At 47.1% G+C, this 20,000-nt stretch overlaps 1 protein-coding gene across 1 annotated transcript in view; it reads right to left on the bottom strand.

Annotated features, from left to right (window-relative positions):
- The window catches only part of casq1b (calsequestrin 1b), a gene marked incomplete at its 3' end in the record, with an annotated part of 28,088 nt that extends 9,388 nt beyond the window's left edge, over positions 1-18,700 (bottom strand). Inside the window, exon 1 of the mRNA XM_083674625.1 lies at positions 18,280-18,700. Coding sequence (XP_083530751.1) covers positions 18,280-18,516 — 237 coding nt within the window. The 5' untranslated portion in view covers positions 18,517-18,700. The remainder of the gene's footprint in view (positions 1-18,279) is intronic.
- Positions 18,701-20,000: the final 1,300 nt, after the last annotated feature.

The following is a 20,000-nucleotide window of genomic DNA, read 5'->3' on the forward strand; positions in this document are numbered from 1 at the left end:
ATGAGGAATGGTATCAACGTGTGTTACAATGAGCCCATCCTCCGATTTCTACCTCCACCGGCCTCCCCTGTAGTATGGTTAGCCAATACATTACCTTGTCATCATACTGTACTGTGTAGTATGTGAGTGTTGATATTAAGACAGTAGAGTCATCACATCACAGGACAGTCGGCAGACTGATATGCAGAATAATCCAACTGCAGGACAGGTAATGGAACACAGAGCTGTTTACAGTGCCAGAGACAGGACAGGTAATGGGACACAGAGCTGTTTACAGCACCAGAGACAGGACAGGTAATGGGACACAGAGCGGTTTACAGCACCAGAGACAGGACAGGTAATGGAACACAGAGAGGCACAGAGAACGCCAGAGAGTAGAGAACAGAACTAAATCTAATGGATGACCATGTGACTTCTTTACATTGCGCACAAGCACTCCCTCAGCCTGAAAGCTTTTGTTCAGAACTTTTCTAGTCAGCGGACAAACACATCGCCCCCCCACCACCACCACCACCACCCCCCCCCCCCCCAAAACACACAGCCCCCTCCGCTTCCTTCTGTCGCTGGTCCCTACCCGATACCCCCCAGGCACAGCCATATTAGTCACACGGGGGTATTTATACAGTAAGAGACGAGGGGGTAAGGAGCTGGAGCTTGGGGGGGGGGGGGGGGGGGGGTGGCAAGGAGCTGCCGATGGTGGTGGGGGGGGGGAGGGGGGGGCAGGCTGTCCTACAGCTATATAAGGGCATGCATGAGCCATGACCAGGGCTGGACCAGAGAAGAGAAGACGGGGGAGCTCCGTTACATGTAGGTGGGGTGGGCGGGAGGGGGAGGGAGAGGGGAGGAATGGGCGAGGAAGGAGGGAGGAAGACATCTGATACACAAGCTAACACTCACTCTGGTCTGTCGCCACATTAATCATCTTCTCAGAGTTTCTCATACTTTCTATATATCACATACTCGCCTATTTTATGGCCCTCTCTGTCTACCCCTCTCTCTCTTTCTCTCTCTCTCTCTTTCTCTCTCTCTGTCCCTTTCTCTCTATCTCTCTCTCTCTCTCTCTGTCCCTTTCTCTCTACCCCTCTCTCTCTCTCTTTCTCTCTCTCTGTCCCTTTCTCTCTATCTCTCTCTCTCTTTCTCTCTCTTTCTCTCTCTCTGTCCCTTTCTCTCTATCTCTCTCTCTCTTTCTCTCTCTCTCTCTCTCTCTCTTTCTCTCTCTTTCTCTCTCTGTCTCTCTTTCTCTCTCTTTCTCTCTCTCTCTCTTTCTCTCTCTCTGTCACTTTCTCTCTATCTCTCTCTCTCTTTCTCACTCTCTCTCTCTCTCTCTTTCTCTCTTTCTCTCTCTCTCTCTCTCTCTCTCTCTCTCTCTCACTTCTTCCCCCTCCCAGCCTCCCCCCACCCCCCACCTGTCCTGCCAAGAGGAGGTGTGAGTTCTTGGCCCCCTCTCCGCTGCCGGCTACAGTCTTGGTGTGAGATGAGATCTGGGGGCACAGTGCCACAATGAGGTGTCAGAAACGTGCCCCGTGGGGAGTGGGGGGTGGGCGTTGGCGGGGTGGCAGGGTGGGGGGGGGGGGGGGGGGGTGGTCAGGAGGATGAGTGAAGGGAGGGGGTATCTGTATATCAAGAGACCCACCGGTGTGACAATTAAACGCAAGATTCGTAGAGATTTTTGCACGTTTTCATTACAAAGACACTGTATTTGAATGAAGGATCTGGTCCTCAGTTCTGTGAAGACCAGCAGGTGACAGAGTAGACGACAAGGGACAAACAGTGACTCAGTTGCACATGATGTGAGTAGGGTCCTTCATCCCTCCATTCCTCCATCCCTCTATCCTTCCATCCCTCTATCCTTCCATCCCTCTATCCCTCTATCCCTCCATCCCTCCATCCCTCTATCCCTCCATCCCTCCATTCCTCCATCCCTCTATCCTTCCATCCCTCTATCCTTCCATCCCTTTATCCTTCCATCCCTCTATCCCTCCATCTCTCTATCCCTCTATCCCTCCATCCCTCCATCCCTTTATCCCTCCATCCCTCCATCCCTCCATCTCTCTATCCCTAAATCCCTCCATCCCTCCATCCCTCTATCCCTCCATCTCTCTATCCCTCCATCCCTTTATCCCTCCATCCCTCCATCCCTCCATCTCTCTATCCCTAAATCCCTCCATCCCTCCATCCCTCCATCCCTCCATCCCTCCATCCTTCCATCTCTCTATCCCTAAATCCCTCCATCCCTCCATCCCTCCATCCTTCCACCCCTCTGTGTTCCCTGTAGCATCATTACCATCATTGTGCTATAGTAGCTGTTTGGGGTCACTCTGCCCTTCCTCTGTGCCTGTCTCAACTGGAGGTGCAGCCTGGTCCTTGTCCCCGTGGTTCTGGCTAAGTGAATGACTGAACATCGGTCGATGACTCACATCTGTGTGTGTGTGTGTGTGTGTGTGTGTGTGTGTGTGTGTGTGTGTGTGTGTGTGTGTGTGCGTCACCTCTGAAGTGCGTCACTCTCTGAGTGCTCATGGCATGCCAACCTCGAGGACAGACCCTCTATGATGTGGTTAGGGTTGTTTTAGGGTTGTTGTTTTTTTCTTATTTCTTAACAGCCGCGTTCGTAGCGCTTTCCCAGAGCTAATTATGCAGAACAAGAAGGTAGGACAGTGTGTGTGTGTGTGTGGGTGTGTGTGTGTGTGGGTGGGTGGGTGGGTGGGTGGGTGGGTGTGTGTGGGTGTGCGTGCGTGCGTGCGTGCGTGCGTGCGTGCGTGCGTGCGTGCGTGCGTGCGTGCGTGCGTGTGTGTGTGTGGATCCATTTGTGTGTCCTTTCCCTCGCCAAATTTGAAATAGGGGGACTATGCATACAAAGTGTACCATCAAATAAAAACTGAGAATCTATACTTTAACCTTATAGTAATTGTTTGATTTTCAAATCTAAACATTTGGAGTATAGAGAAATGCTTCTCTGTCCTCTTAGAAGAATACAAAGGATGGTGAATAGAACATGATGCTGAACAGGTGGTACAGTGTGTGTGTGTGTGTGTGTGTGTGTGTGTGTGTGTGTGTGTGTGTGTGTGTGTGTGTGCAGGTATGTGTGGGTCCTTCCTCTCACCAATACAAAGGATAATGGGAGACACACAGTAGAACAACCTGATTAACACAGATGACTACACACCTATGCTACAGGATAAGCCAAAGTGATTACATCCAGTTTAGACATCACAGGCTGAACAGCCTTTTACCTGATTACATTTGCACCAAAGGAATTGGCGAGGCAGGATTTAAAAAGCTATTTAAACTTTTGCTGCCTGGGCTACATAGTTTAAGAACAGTTTTGATGCAATCCAAGGCCACAGTTACAGTGCTTCACTAGTAACCATTCAGGAACTGTGGAAAGTAGTTCAATCATGGCCATTGCTTTCTCTCCTTCACTATCACTTCAATGCTTTTCAGTTTCAATGCAAACTCAAACTCAAACTTTCAAACTCAAACTCAAACTCAAACTCAAACTCAAACTCAAACTCTCAAACTCTCAAACTCAAACTAAAACTCTCAAACTTAAACTCAAACTCAAACTCAAACTCAAACTCTCAAACTCTCAAACTCTCAAACTCAAACTCAAACTCTCAAACTCAAACTCAAACTCAAACTCAAACTCAAACTCAAACTCAAACTCAAACACAAACACAAACTCAAACTCAAACTCAAACTCTCAAACTCTCAAACTCAAACTCAAACTCAAACTCACAAACTAGAACTCAAACTCAAACTGCTTACGCTGCTTAACTCAAATCTAAACTTTTCTTCTACAACTCAACTTCACACAAAAAAATCCACAGCTGAAGGTTTAATAAGAACGAACTCCATGCCATATATTATTAAGACACAAAGAAATTCAGCAGAAAATGTTCCGAGCACAAAGAAGTCTTTGGGCCATGATGCAGGAAAAACGTTTCTTTTTTTTTCTTAAACATTTGGCCTCAGAAAACCAGCTCTGTGCATTCATAATGTATCACACCACTGGGAGCCGACCTTGAGGAGGGGGGGGGGGGGGGGGGGGGGTCCTGGGACCCATAATAAAGGAGAAGACCTCCAGCTCCATCCCATCCCTCCCAGCTACACAGTGAATTAGTTATGGATGCTGTAACGCACCGAGACGCACTACACCAACGCCTTACATAACACACTACTGGCTGGTCGTTAAAGATTCAGACGCAGAGACACACAAAATGCACACAGAACCTAATGCAGAGACACACAAATACACACTACACTACGCTCTGCACACACACACACAGAGCACAACGCAGACACACACACACACACTATACGGAGCTACATTGAGGCACACAAATAAACACTACACACTACACACTACACTACGCAGAAGTACACAAACACACACTACACACTATACTACACATAAGTACACAAACACACACTACACACTACACTACGTAGAAGTACACAAACACACACTACACACTACACTACGTAGAAGTAGAACACACACTACACACTACGCTACACATAAGTACACAAACACACACTACACACTACACTACGTAGAAGTACACAAACACACACTACACACTACACTACGTAGAAGTACACAAACACACACTACACACTACACTACATAGAAGTAGAACACACACTACACACTACACTACATAGAAGTAGAACACACACTACACACTACACTACGTAGAAGTACACAAACACACACTACACACTACACTACGTAGAAGTAGAACACACACTACACATTACACTACGTAGAAGTAGAACACACACTACACACTACACTACGTAGAAGTAGAACACACACTACACACTACACTACATAGAAGTAGAACACACACTACACACTACACTACGTAGAAGTAGAACACACACTACACACTACACTACATAGAAGTAGAACACACACTACACACTACACTACGTAGAAGTAGAACACACACTACACACTACACTACATAGAAGTAGAACACACACTACACACTACACTACGTAGAAGTAGAACACACACTACACATTACACTACGTAGAAGTAGAACACACTGTCTATACGACGCAACAAGCACAGTTGGGTATGAATATGTTCCGTGGCATGTGGGTGGGGTTGAACCAATTGTATTTATATTAATTGTGTGTCCCAGTTTACCACTTTAAAGTTGTGTTCTGTCAATGTCTCATCTCTCTGGCCAAAACGGTTACCCCTACCCTTGTTTGTCGACTGTTTTTGGAGGGTAAATGAAAGTCACTGAATGCACCTTTACACAGCTTTTCTCTACAAAGAATTTTCATTCCGTACTCATTTCAGAAATGACACAGAGCCGTTCTGCGTGTGATGCCGGGCGGGTGAGGAGGCGTGCAGGGTTTGGAGGTCCTTCACCATCTGTCCGTGACTCATATTGACAATATGGGCTCCATCGCAAATATGCCACACACCGAACCAGCCAATGTTCCCGCGTCGCTCTGCTGTTCTGTTGACAGTAACCATGCGTGGACGGTTGTTTCCAGTCACCTTCTATGGGAAAGATGACCGAAATGGTTTAATTTCGCACGCTCTTGTTCTCCAGGAGAAACTGAGAGCCTGACCATTTTATCTCAACTTCAGAAGCAGAACAGAGAGAGATGTATAAGAGATAATAGATATGATAACACATAGGTCTGAGATAGTAGAGATAGTAGTCTGAGATAGTAGAGATAGTAGTCTGAGATAGTAGAGATAGTAGTCTGAGATAGTAGAGATAGTAGTCTGAGATAGTAGAGATAGTAGTCTGAGATAGTAGAGATAGTAGTCTGAGATAGTAGAGATAGTAGTCTGAGATAGTAGAGATAGTAGTCTGAGATAGTAGCCTACTGAAGGGGAGGCTGGTGGAGGCAGAAATCGGAGGATGGGGCTCATTGTAATGCATGGAACGGAATCTGGAATAGTATCAAACAAGTGTGGGCCTGCTACTACTCCAAAGATTGGACATACTGGGCTGGTTTTCTGGACACAGATTAAGCCTAATCCTAGACTAAAAATCATCCTCAATGGACATTTGCCATGGAAAGTGGGATTTAGATTTAGTCCAGGACAAGTCTTAATCGTTGTCTGGCAAATTGGCTCTCTGTCCTGGATATACTCATTGCAAGCATGTTCATAGTAGTCTAGCTCTAAAAAACGACATCACATGCTATACTTAAGGACAGATTGGCAGTTATTTTTAATCGAGGACTAGTCTTAATCAAGGTCCAATCGAGTGGCCCCAAAGGTCCTAGGGCCCCCAAAGGTCCAAAATGCTATCTTTACAACGTTCGGTCTTCCGTCTGGTGCCTAGGGTGAGGTAAAGTGTTCCTATGAGGTGTGTGTGTGTGTGTGTGTGTGTGTGTGTGTGTGTGTATGTGTGTGTGTGTGTGTGTGTGTGTGATGGTCACTGGGGGTTCCGTCTGGTGCCTGGGGTGAAGTAAAACAAAGACAAAACGTGGAGCTTAAAATTTAACGAGGTACTTTGCTCCCCTGCCTTTCCCCGACATTTTCTGATATGAATAAGAGATATAAATATGTTGTTCTTCCATTCAACAGACAGAGAGAGGGATAGAAAGAGAGAGAGAGAGGGAGAGAAAGAGAGGGAGAGAAAGAGAGACAGGGAGAGAGAGGGAGAGAAAGAGAGGGGGAGAGAGAGAGGGAGAGAGAGAGAGAGAAAGAGAGAGAGAGAGAGAAAGAGAGGGAGAGAGAAAGGGAGAGAGAGACAGAGAGGGGGAGAGAGAGAGAGAGAGAGAGAGAGAGAGAGAAAGAGAGGGAGAGAGAGAAAGGGAGAGAGAGAGAGAGGGGGAGAGTGTGTTATCATTCATAAGTCATTAGGCCCTACAGAGAAGTACACCCTTTTACAACACAACAGCGATGTGTGTCGTCGAGGCTCTAAGTGCAACACAATGGAACAACCACCGTGTCACGTTGCCCTCGTCTACGGCTGAATCCAGGAACAACCCCCAGTGACCCTCACACACACACACACACACACACACACACACACACACACACACACACACACACACACACACACACACACACACACACACTCACACACACGCACACACGCACGCACGCACGCACGCACGCACACACACACACACACACACCCCTCATCGGAACATAACAATGCGTTCCTATTGAAACATTTAATCGATCGATGTGCTTAACCGTGTCCTATATCACAACCAGGGGAGGCTGGTGGAGGTAGAAATCGGAGGACGGGCTCATTGTAATATCCTCATTCCGTTCCATGTGTTTGATAACATTCCTCATTACCTCATACCCAGCCTCCCCTGATCACAACACCACCTAGTCTTCTTCTCTGCATTCGTCCTCATGTTCTATAGATGTTATTTAAACAGCAATGGTAATAATAATAATGATGTAAGGCCTCAAAACAATCACAAAGGAGCTTCGACTGCTATTCGATTGCACACATATCTGGACGATTCCGAAGCTCAGGGAAAGCTGCTTACAATGGCGACAACGACAGCATAATCTGCTGGAGCTATTCAAGGACATTGTATGTGTCTAATCTGAGTAGCAGGTACAGTAGTCTCACTAAATCAGACTCTCCGTTCAATCGAGAGATTGAGATTCTGGGATCCGAGATTAAGGAGCAATCAGCAACAATCGCCATTATTAACCGCACTGTACCGTCATCTCCACTAGAGGGCAGACTCAGTGCAAACACACAGATAGACAGATAGATAGACAGATAGAAAGATAGACAGATAGACAGATAGACAGATAGTCAGATAGACAGATAGACAGATAGACAGATAGATAGATAGATAGATAGATAGATAGATAGATAGATAGATAGATAGATAGATAGACAGATAGACAGATAGTCAGATAGACAGATAGTCAGATAGACAGATAGACAGATAGACAGATAGATAGATAGATAGATAGATAGATAGATAGATAGATAGACCGATAGATAGATAGATAGATAGATAGATAAATAGATAGATTGATTGATTGATTGACAAGATAGAGTGAGAGAGGGAGAGTGAGTGAGTGAGAGAGAAAGAGGGAGAACGTGGTATCATTCATAGTCCCTACAGTACACCCTTTTATAACACAACAGCACTGTGTGAGACACATAGAGAGGCATAGAGAGTCATAGAGAGGCATAGAGAGTCATAGAGAGTCATAGAGAGTCATAGAGAGTCATAGAGAGTCATAGAGAGGCATTGAGAGTCATAGAGAGGCATAGAGAGTCATAGAGAGGCATAGAGAGTCATAGAGAGGCATTGAGAGTCATAGAGAGGCATTGAGAGTCATAGAGAGGCATTGAGAGTCATAGAGAGTCATAGAGAGTCATAGAGAGGCATAGAGAGTCATAGAGAGGCATAGAGAGGCATAGAGAGTCATAGAGAGGCATAGAGAGGCATAGAGAGGCACAGAAAGCTGTCAAGCTGATGTCAGAGCAGCACACTACCCTGACAGTCAGGATGGATGGAGGAGAGAGGAATGGTTGAGCCTCAGGGTTCGGTTGGCGATGGGGGTTAAATTTAGCCCCACATCTACAGCAGCCGGCCCTCCGCCAGCACAGCGACTATTTTGGCTCTTCTTTGGGACCTGCTGACAGGTACTGCTTAGTACCCATGGCTGCTTGCTTTCACCCCAGCCAACACTGCAGCATCCTGGGCAACAGGGGCTTAGCTTGGGCCTAGCGCCACAGCTAGCATAGAGGACTGGGACATGGCACACTGACAATAGAGTAGAACAAAGAGCATGTTATTGAATTAGGTGGTATAGTTCAAGTTTAAGTTCAAGTAATGTTTATCATCCCTACAAGGTATATTGTATTGGCTGAAACAGTATCCAGCGGTAGATAGAGGTAGATACAGATGCTCTGTTGTACATGCCCAAGCAACTACAAGCTATACATCAACTGTTTTAGTCCACAGGACAATGTGCTTGTTATTATTTTTTTGCTGACATAAGCAAGCTGTCTATGCGCTGCCGGTATTAGGCAACAGCTCAGGGGTGTAAACTATTCCAAGTAGTATTGCACTACTGCAGCATATCAATGCACTGTATCAGCTGGTTCATTTTCTGTCATTCTGAGAAGGTCCACTTGTAGAACGTTCGGCCGTTTGATGCCATTCTATTCCATGCATCACAATGAGGCCGGTCCTTCGCTTTCTCCCTCTGCCAGCCTCCCCCGACGACTATGTAATATGGAGTGACACTTGCAGTTGGTTATGTTCGCACCACCGGCCATAAATACACTCTCATGATCATGTAAAAATACACTGTGTTCGTATCCTATCCTGTTACCTGACATCATATACATCACGTACTGTACCATTCAAACATTCACAGTCATCCTTGTGATCGATGTGCCATGAATCTCTCTCCTTCTCTCTCTCTCTCTCTCTCCCTCTCTCTCTCTCTCTCTCTCTTTCTCTCATGCACGCACGTATACACACACACACACACACACACACACACACACACACATACACATTCACACACACACACACACACACACACACACACACACACACACACACACACACACACACACACACACTGTCCTACCTTCTCGTTCCGCATAATTAGTGTTGGGAAAGCGCTACGAACGCGGCTGTTAAGAAATAAGAAAAAAACAACAACAACCCTAAAACAACCCTAACCACATCATAGAGGGTCTGTCATCATAGAGGGCACATCACAGGAATACAACATGATGCTGAACAGGTGGTACAGTGTGTGTGTGTGTGTGTGTGTGTGTGTGTGTCTGTGTGTGTTTCTGTGTGTGTGTTGTGTTGTGTGTGTGTGTGTGTGTGTGTGTGTGTGTGTGTGTGTGTCTGTGTGTGTTTCTGTGTGTGTTGTGTGTGTGTTGTGTATGTGTGTCTGTGTGTGTTTCTGTGTGTGTGTGTGTGTGTGTGTGTGTGTGTGTGTGTGTGTGTGTGTGTGTGTGTGTGTGTGTGTGTGTGGAATGCCAACAAAGCTGCAGAAGAACAGTTCATAGGGAATAGGGAATCACTACAGTCTGTGAGAACCATTATGTTCATCATGTGAGTGTAACTGGCCAAGCGTAAAACAACAACCTGCCAAGTTAATAATATAAACAACAGGTGTGTCCTTCACCAGACAGAACCACCTGACCCCTCTCTGGCTGGCTGGCGGCTCACAGACTCCTCCTCTATAAAACTCTCTGTTTTATACTCTCTGTTTTATCCTCTGTCAATATCTCTGTTTCATGTCTGTCTGACATTCTGTGAAAGAAACGCAGAGAAGGTGTCAGCAGCTTATTGGTTCACGAACGCAATAGCCAATCATATCACATTTAGCATTTAGCAGCCTCTTAACTGTCACCGACAAATTTGTGTCCTTTGGTTCCTCTTTTTGACTGGTGTGGTGTGGTAAACAAGGTTGATGTGTATAAACATGTTGTTATTGCCATGTTGGACTTCCTCTCTGCCGCCTTTCTGTCCCTGGTGGCTGCCTTTTCGAATCGTGTGCACATGCAGAAACACAACAGCTAATGTCCACAACACTTTCAGTCCAACAATTATTATTAGGGAGGATTTTGTTTATTTGGAAATTCAAACTGAACTTCGCCGCAGTGGCCAGAGGTGGCAGGTTTCCAACAAATGTCCACACGTCCTTCTCCTTTAAGGCCTTTTTCTGAACTAGGACTTAAAAGGACTTTGTGTGGCAAAAGAACACAAACATAGAGTACTATCACAGTGAGCTTCTAATTCTAGAATGCTCAGGCGCAAGAACAGGATGGATATTAATGAAGTTGTTGTCCTGCCACAAGTGGTCACATGGGGATAGAAACACAGACATTCTGAGAAATAAAGACACCTCTGTTTTAGTGTCTCCTGTCGCCCTGAGGTAACATGGCCGATGTACTGTAGCTATGGGATGATTTACAGTACTAGTCAAAAGTTTGAACACACCTTTCCAAGAGTGTGCAAAGCTGTCATCAAAGCAAAAGGTGGCTACTTTGAAGAATCTAAAATATGAAACATATTCTGGTTTGTTTAACACTTTTTTTGTTTACTACATAATTCCATATGTGTTCCTTCATAGTTTTGATGTCTTCAATATTAATCTACAATGTAGAAAATAATAAAAAATTAAGAAAAACCATTGAATGAGAAGGTGTGTCCAAACTTTTGACTGGTACTGTATATGTGGCATCCTCTCTCTCTCTCCGTGTGGGATGCCTCCCAGTACCATCATTAAATGGCTTTCCCCGCCTCATATTCTTTCCTGGAAGACCAACATCTCGAAGGACATGACAGGTGGATGCAATGGTGGAAATATATCTTTACAGTAACCATCAGTGCCAGGGGTTTTTCCTGACCAGGAAAAAATAAAAAATAAATCTAGGCCTGAGTTAAATCCTATTATTGGGAACATAGTCTGCAAATGAATACGTCCTGGGGGACAGAGGACAGAGAGAGGAGGAGAGGAACCTTCCTAAAAAAGTATTGGACCACAGCCGTTGGCACCTCTGCAGAGATAATACGAGGTAATGAGATCCATGTTCCAGCCTGGCTGGGAGATAAAGTCTCTCTGTGTCAGTCGGGGTCAGGGTTAACAGAGGTGGCTGGCAGGCCTCCTGGTCGCTCGACGGCCACGCTCGAAAGGACACGGCATGGCAACACGACCAGAGCTATCAGACCACAAGCTATTCATTGTCTTCTTTTTGGGATAGCTGCAAGGGTACATGTATGGTAAGAGTTAAGGGTGTGTTTAGAGGTTGAATCACCCTTTGCTGTTGGGAAACGCTGTGTCCGTCCTTTTGAGCATGGCCAGAGAGTGACGACCTGCCGGCCAGCTCTGCGTGCTTTAGTTGAGCCTCCCTGTGAGTACGTAATCCTCAGTGATTGACAAAGCTCATGGTCTGGACGGAGTCCATGTCTTCCTGTGGCCTGTTTATTCCAAAGCCTATCAGTGGACAGGCATTTGTGGAGCGTGGTCAGGAAGTAGAGGAGCGTGGTCAGAACTGTGGAACGGCACGGCTGAGGGAACCGTGGAATCATCACATTTTAGTGCAGTGGAATTTGGAATGAATAGAACGCAAGCTCTGGAGTGTAAGATTTCAGAACACCAGATTCCAGAACACCAGAACACTCACACAGTTAGGAAAACTCTCCACAACTCGCTCAGAGCCCAGCGACGTTTTCACAGTGTAATTGTTTTACAACTCTACTCTAAAGAATCTAACCACACCACTTTCTCTCTACTGTGTGGCTCTAGGTCAGGGGTGCCCCGCCCTCCTCCTGAAGAGATACCATCCTGCAGGTTTTTACTCCAAACCTAACCCCCTAGCACACCTGATTCATCTAAACATGGTCTTGGTGAGTAGCTAATCAGTAGATTCAAGATTCAAGATTCAAGATTCAAGATTCAAGATTCTTTATTTGTCACATGCATACAAGTATACAGTGAAATGCAAAAGTGACAGTGCCACAGAGTAGTGCAACAATAAGTTTTAAAGTAAAATAAAATAGAAGTACTAAAAAAATATAAACAGTATGAACAGTATAAACAGTATAAACAGTATAAGCAGTATAAACAGTGAATCAGGCGTGGTAGGGTTAGGGTTAGCTTTGGAGTGGAAACCTGCAGGACAGTAGCTCTCCAGAGCATAAAGTGGTCCTCTGTGGTTCTCTGTGGCTCAGTTGGTAGAGCATGGCACGAACAACGCTTAGGTTGGGGGGTTTGATTCCCGCTGGGACCATATGTACTGAAAATCTATGCACTCACTGCAATCTAAGTTGCTTTGGATAAAACCGTCAGCTAAATGGAACATGTTGTTGTTATTATTATTATAAAGTAGGTGGAAATAATCTGTCGATTCTGAATCTATTGTTGCTGTCTTGTACAATCAACGATGACATCATTTCCAGTTCAACAGCACAGGCGCTCAACGCATGATTTGGTTGCCATGGTGACAGGATGACTTTTCAAATCTCCTGTCCGCTACAGAGAAGGACTTTCGTAACGCTTCCTCTCCAGCATTTCATTATGGGGGAGAATCTTAACTTGCGATCCTGGAGCATAACATGACATCACCGCATCCATTAACATCAATGCATGAGATGAAACATGGAAATCCAAGGTCTGTGTGATACACATGCTGTACAGCCAGTGGGGCTGATTCACAGGGCCTGTTCTTCTTGAGAACTGCACTTAAAAGACTTTGACCAGAAGCCTTGGTGAAAACCTGTTGCATTACACACTGTTGGCTCATACAGAGCTTCTTGCATGACTAATGAAGAAGCTATCAAAGCTACAGTAGCATCACCCACAGGTTGCCATAGGCCTGTTTGCAGGGGTCGTAGGACACCATACTGTAGCAGGCAGCATATGCACCCATGGGAGAGAGGGAGAGAGGGAGGGAGAGAGAGGGAGAGAGGGAGGGAGAGAGGAAGAGAGGAAGGGAGAGAGGGAGAGAGGGAGGTAGAGAGGGAGAGAGGGAGGGAGAGAGAGAGGGAGGGAGAGAGAGGGAGAAAGGGAGGGAGAGAGAGAGGGAGGGAGAGGAAGAGAGGAAGGGAGAGAGGGAGAGAGGGAGGGAGAGAGAGGGAGAGAGGGAGGAAGAGAGAGAGGGAGGGAGAGAGAGGGTGAAAGGGAGGGAGAGAGAGAGGGAGGGAGAGGAAGAGAGGAAGGGAGAGAGGGAGAGAGGGAGGGAGAGAGGGAGGAAGAGAGGGAGGGAGGGAGATAGGGAGGGAGGAAGAGAGGGAGGGAGGGAGATAGAGAGAGAGGGAGGGAGGGTGGGTAAATGAACACTGTAACCTGAGGCTTGAGGAGGCCAGTAATTTATGCGAGCAGGAATGCACTGTAAGACAAAGGTCAGAGTTCAACCTCACCAGGCTGAATGGGATATCGGCCAGGGCAGCCGGCCACCCGGCTCCGGGTCTTTGAAGAGAGAAACCGTCATCAGGATGGAATGTAGGAGCTGCTGAGTCCACATGCTCAGGACTCGGGATTCAATCAGTTGCAGATAGCGGGTTTCCGGGATGGTGCAACAACATTATTTGTTTTGCAGGGCAATAATGAACGTGCGGCTTCATAACCTCAGTGTCTACAGTTTGAAATCGAACATTTCTTAGGAACCATGTCAAGAGGAATGTTATGTTTTAGTTGTCGGAAGTTATCTGCAATTAATGATAGTGTCAGAGGCTGCCTGGGGTGGAGACATGCCGTGCAGGAAGGCATTGAAGCTGAGAGCTGTACACTGTGAGGCTTGTTTCTGCAAAGACAACCATGAGGCACATCAAAATGTTGATGAAGTCTTGTTGTTGTTGTTGTTGTTGTTGTTGTTGTTGTTGTTGTTGTTGTTGTTGTTGTCATCAATAGGAGGAAGAGGAGACTGCCAAGATGCAGGGGACCCCAAGAGTATTGAGTATTAGGGTGTTGTGTGTTTGACACAAAGGTGACTTACTGTCGTTCAAATGCGTCTGTCTCAAATCCTATGTTTCCTCTACGGCTTTGAGTCGTTCTTGGCCTCATTATGTACAGTACATTTCAGGGGAGGCTGGTGGAGGTAGAAATCGGAGGACGGGCTCATTGTAATCCTAAAGACCTCTTCACCCCCCACTACAGTTCCTCTACTGTTAATAATAATAATTTAAAAAAGTTATCCTTCCTTCTTCTAGCATTGTGACTGCCAATGGCCCCTGGTCCTAGCATAGATTTTTTTTTTCTTACGATGACTGATGTATAGATGATTCAATTACTTTAGACAAATGTACTTTGGATAAAAGCGTCTGCTAAATGGCAAAAATGTTAATGTAATGTAATGTAATGTAATGCATGAAATGGATTGAGGAATGGTCATCAGACACGCGTTTGATGATTCCATTCCGTGCATCACAATGAGCCCATCCTCCAATCTCTACCTCCACCAGCCTCCCCTGGTACAGTCACATTGTGTGGTCCGTTGCCAGCTCCAGGCCATAATAGCCTTCAGGAGCGGGTGGCCTTTGGACTACTGTTACTGGGTGGTGCTTAGTGAGGACTCAGCATTATTCATGCAATCCCATCTCCAGGGTGACGTTGCTCTTAACCGCTGATCTAGGATCTGCCTACCCTCCCCAAACTCTCAACGAAGCCATCAGCGAGAAAAGCACGAAACTGATCCAGATTCAGTGCCACGGGTCAATCCCATCGGAATCAGGAAGTGCATCCCAGAAGACACGGCAGCATGAAAAGACCCTGCAGCATACCGGGACATGAATACACGTAGCGGAGGTGATTTGGAATCACACTCTTGTGATGAGGTACTGTAGCCCTGCCTGCGACCTCTAAGCCCAGCACAACTCCCGAACCACAGATATAGCATCTGGAAATATTGGTCTTGTTTTTCAGAGAGAGCGACGCTGACTCCAACTGGGTTCGGGGGTCGGGGGTGACATATCAGACATATTTGAAGTGTGACGGGGGGTAACTCTCTCTCTCTCTCTCTCTCCCTTTCTCTCTCTCCCTCCCTCCCTCCCTCTCTCTCTCTCTCTCCCCCTCTCTCTCTCTCTCTCTCTCTCTCTCTCTCTCCCTCTCCCTCTCTCTCCCTCCCTTTCTCTCTCTCCCTCCCTCCCTCCCTCCCTCCCTCTCTCTCTCTCTCGCCAGCGTTTGACCCTCCGTGAACAGAAGATGCTGAAGTCATCAGCAGAGAGGATCACTGTATAGGATCACTGTATAGGATCACTGTAGAGGATCACTGTATAGGATCACTGTATAGGATCACTGTAGAGGATCACTGTATAGGATCACTGTAGAGGATCACTGTAGAGGATCACTGTATAGGATCACTGTAGAGGATCACTGTATAGGATCACTGTATAGGATCACTGTATAGGATCACTGTATTGCCATGCTAGGAGATCCTAGGAGTTGGGGTGGTGGTGGGGGGGGGGGGGGGGTAAGGGGGTACAGGGTTATATTAGCTTCTCGACATGGGGGGGTCATGCTACCTGTCTTAACTGTCAGTATTTCTGGTGTGTCTGCATTTTCTCATTTCTGCCTCTCTCTCATTTTTGTCTCTGTCTCTCTCTCTCTCTCTCTCTCTCTCTCTCTCTCTCTCTCTCTCTCTCTCTCTCTCACTGTCATTCACCGCTCCAATAGTTTTGTAACCCAAAACCTTTACCAGTTCATAAGCACCACATAACATATTAATTAAGCAAAATGAACATCCATTAGCGCTTACAAAAAACGCAGGTTGATAAATCAATCCATACTCTGACACCATCATGATCAGCTTATAAAGGCTGTATGCAGTCCTCATGTACCTGCAACTATCAGCCCTACAGAAGAAATGAAGACCAGTGAGCACTGCTTTACCTACATATTCAGACCACAACTCGTCCGATAAACCACATATTGGGGCGGTTCTAATCCTGGACACAGATTAAGCCTAGTCCTGGACTAACGCTTGATCTGTGTCCTGCGAAACCGCCACATGAAAATCACTGATACTCAGTCTATAGAAACACCGTAAGCCTCAGCCGTGGCGCACCACTGCAGACTCTGTTGTTGGATCAGGTCTGTCCGAGCTGCGGCTATTTACGGATCCGTGAGTCGACAGCAGCTTCAGAGGTTTGATTACTAGAGTGAGATGGATGGTACGTTGGACCAGGCATCAGTGTGACACACTGAGTTACTGACATCTCGCACACGAAGACAAGCACTTCAATATGAAACGTTCGGTAGACTGTCAAGTGCATCCGTTCAAGTCGTTAAACCCTGAACTCACACAGACATCATCTTCATCTGTCATTTAGAAATCTCATCCATCGGTCACAAGGTGCATATTTAATTCTTTGAAAATACAGTGACTGCGGCTTTAAGACAGACCTCCACAGGTGTTGGGTTCGTCACTCTAATAAAAGCAAACATTCCATCTAATTGTGTCAGCCCACGACTAAATAATTAATGTTTTCGACTTAACATCCTCCTCCAGAGCTAATGACCTGCTATTCTGAGTATCCCGTTGGCACGCCCGGGAGCCCGCTGCTGATTGGCTCGCCACTGTCAGGAAGTCAAATGTACTGTGTGACAGCAGGGATCTACTCAGCGTCTCCCCCCGTCGGCAAGGCAGCCAATCGACGGGATGTGGAACGTGGCGACATGAACGGTGATTTAAGACGTCCCACTGAGGCAGGAGGGCCTGGCAGAGTGCATTGGGCGAGCCCGGGCACTGCGACACGGCCCCTCTGCTCTCATGTCTCTCTCCCCCGAGGGCTTTTGGCCTCCTGTCCAAGGCTATTTAGAGAGGTGACTTATAGCACCGCACCGACGTGTAAGAGGACACGGCTCTGCTGCTGGGGACAGCCACTCTAAATGCACTGGTAGGGGCGGGGAGGGGATGAGTGGAGGTCGCCAAACAGGGGTTGGTTTAATAAAAGTCCTGGTGTGTGTGGGTGTGTGTGTGTGTGTGTGTGTGTGTGTGTGTGTGTGTGTGTGTGTGTGTGTGTGTGTGTGTGTGTGTGGGTGTGTGTGTCAGTAGCTAAAGTAGTAGTAGCTAGTTAAAAAGGGGCGGGGAGCATGTCGGCTGTGTGATGACATATACATACACACACACACACACACACACACACACACACACACACACACACACACACACACACACACACACACACACACACACACACTACTACATCTTTATGCAGTATACACACACAAACACAAGCCACTTGTCAGAATTCTGGACAACAACCAGAACCAAGTAACTCAAAATAAGCCCAAAAGCCCAAATCGCAAACCAGCTTGAATTCCATTATCAAGAAGCAATCGTTTTAACGTGACCAGCAGTGCTCCCTATAGAACCTGGATGGTTCTGACTGGTTCTGAGGTCACACACACATCCAACAACACCTAGAGTAACTGCCTGAGACACCTAGGAACGACTGATGCCTGTCTGAGCACCCGCTGTAGTCTTCCCCATCTCCAAACCAGGGAAGGCTGGTGGAGGTAGAAATCAGAGGACGGGCTCATTGAAATGCATGGACACGCAATGAGGAATGGTATCGAAACACACGTGTGAGCCCGTCCTCCGATTTCTACCTCCACCGGCCTCCACTGATCAGGACCACCTGAGCACCTGGTCTTCACCCATCTCCAATGCTATCTCCTTCTCAGTCAGTTCATCTCCCTCATCCGTGCCCCCCCCCCGCCCGCCCACAACCCCCTCAACACACCTCACCCCACACTTCCCCATGTCCCTCTACTCCCCCTCCCCCCCACCCCCACCTCCCCCCCAAGGGTTCATGCTGGCTGGGACGCACCTCCAGAGCCAGCTCCTCCATCTCAAACTGCTTCAGGGCTTGCTTGCTGGTCCCCACGTGGGGATGGTAGTAGATCACCATCACGTCGTACTTCTTCATCACAGACTTGTAGTTCTTAACGTTGAGGTCGTGGACGCGGTCTTTGCCATCGTACTCGGGGATCTCCAGACCCATCTCTCCCCAGGTGAGGGTCCCCAAGGAGAAAAGGACCCCCAAAAACACCCAGCCCCACTTCATGGTTGTTGGTTCCTCCTGTTTCAGGCCTCAACGAGTAAACTAGTTAATAAAAAAAAGAAAAAAGAAAAAAAAAGAAAAGAAAAAAAACAAACAAAAAAAAAAAAGCTTTTTTTTTTTGTTTTACGTTGTCCCTAACTTGAGGTTGTAAAAAAAAATCAAAAATTAGGAACAAGGTCCACTTCGTATCCCCGCCGGCCAAAGAAGAGCAGGACAGACGGCGGAGCCCCTCCTTTTAAAAAACAACACGTGTGCACAAATGCTATTGGCCAGGGGCAAGATAGGGGGCGGGGTCCAGAGACAGGCGTGGGCGCATGGGGGGTACGGCGGGAGGCAGAGAGAGCAAGCTGCACCCAGGGTGACGGGGGGAGGCCGAAAAAGTAGGAGAGAAAGTGGAAGGGGGGTTCTTGATTAGTGGAGGAGGAGAGGGGGGAGAGGAGGGGTCGCTTGGAAAAGTTGCAAAATGGGTGGAGACATGGGAGGAGCTATTCTGGAGGTTGTACTGGATGGCCACCTGTTTGAAGCCATGGATACGGAATGATTGAGCGGGCGAGGGAGGGAGGGAGGGAGGGAGGGGGAGAGGGTGAGGGAGGGAGAGGGAGGGAGGGGGAGAGGGTGAGAGATACCTTGCATCAGGGAGGGATGGGGTTATGGATGGGTGAGGGAGGGTGAGGGAGGGTGAGGCAGGGAGAGGGAGGGCTCTGGGATTCCATTCCCATATTAAGTTTTGTAGAGGACCCCGACCCTGGCTAAAAATAAGGATGCTCTGAGACAACGACGTGGGCAAGATGGCGGTCATGATATCCAGCAGCAGGCTGATGACTGACGGGGCTGGTTGATGGAGGTGGAGGCTAAGGCTAACGTTCTAGTCCAGTCCACAGTGACTAGAAGCACAGACAGACAGACACCACAGTGACTAGAAGCACAGACAGACAGACACCACAGTGACTAGAAGCACAGACAGACAGACAGACAGACACCAAAGTGACTAGAAGCACAGACAGACAGACAGCACAGTGACTAGAAGCACAGACAGACAGACAGACACCACAGTGACTAGAAGCACAGACAGACAGACAGACAGACAGACAGACACCACAGTGACTAGAAGCACAGACAGACAGACAGACAGACAGACAGACAGACACCACAGTGACTAGAAGCACAGACAGACCGGGAGGCATAATCTCTCTCCTGCTGAGTACCGTAGAGGGAAGGAAGCAGGAAGCATATTAATGATCATTATGACGATAAAAAAATTAAAAGAAATGTATCAGAACAATGTCTTCTAAATATCAAATACGTAGCATGTGCTCAAATTTGATGACTAATGTCAAGATGGATTTCAGTGGTGTTGGTGAAGAGATGTTACGACAGGGGGAAGGTCTTGCGTTGAACATGATACTCTCACTTCTTTCTCATAAACAGTTTATACAGTTTCATTGCAACTTTAAGTGTTTGAAAGCGAGAGTGATAGTCGGGGGGGG

This window comes from Argentina silus, assembly GCF_951799395.1.
Source record: "Argentina silus genome assembly, chromosome: 1".
In the NCBI taxonomy this organism is placed as follows: domain Eukaryota; kingdom Metazoa; phylum Chordata; class Actinopteri; order Argentiniformes; family Argentinidae; genus Argentina; species Argentina silus.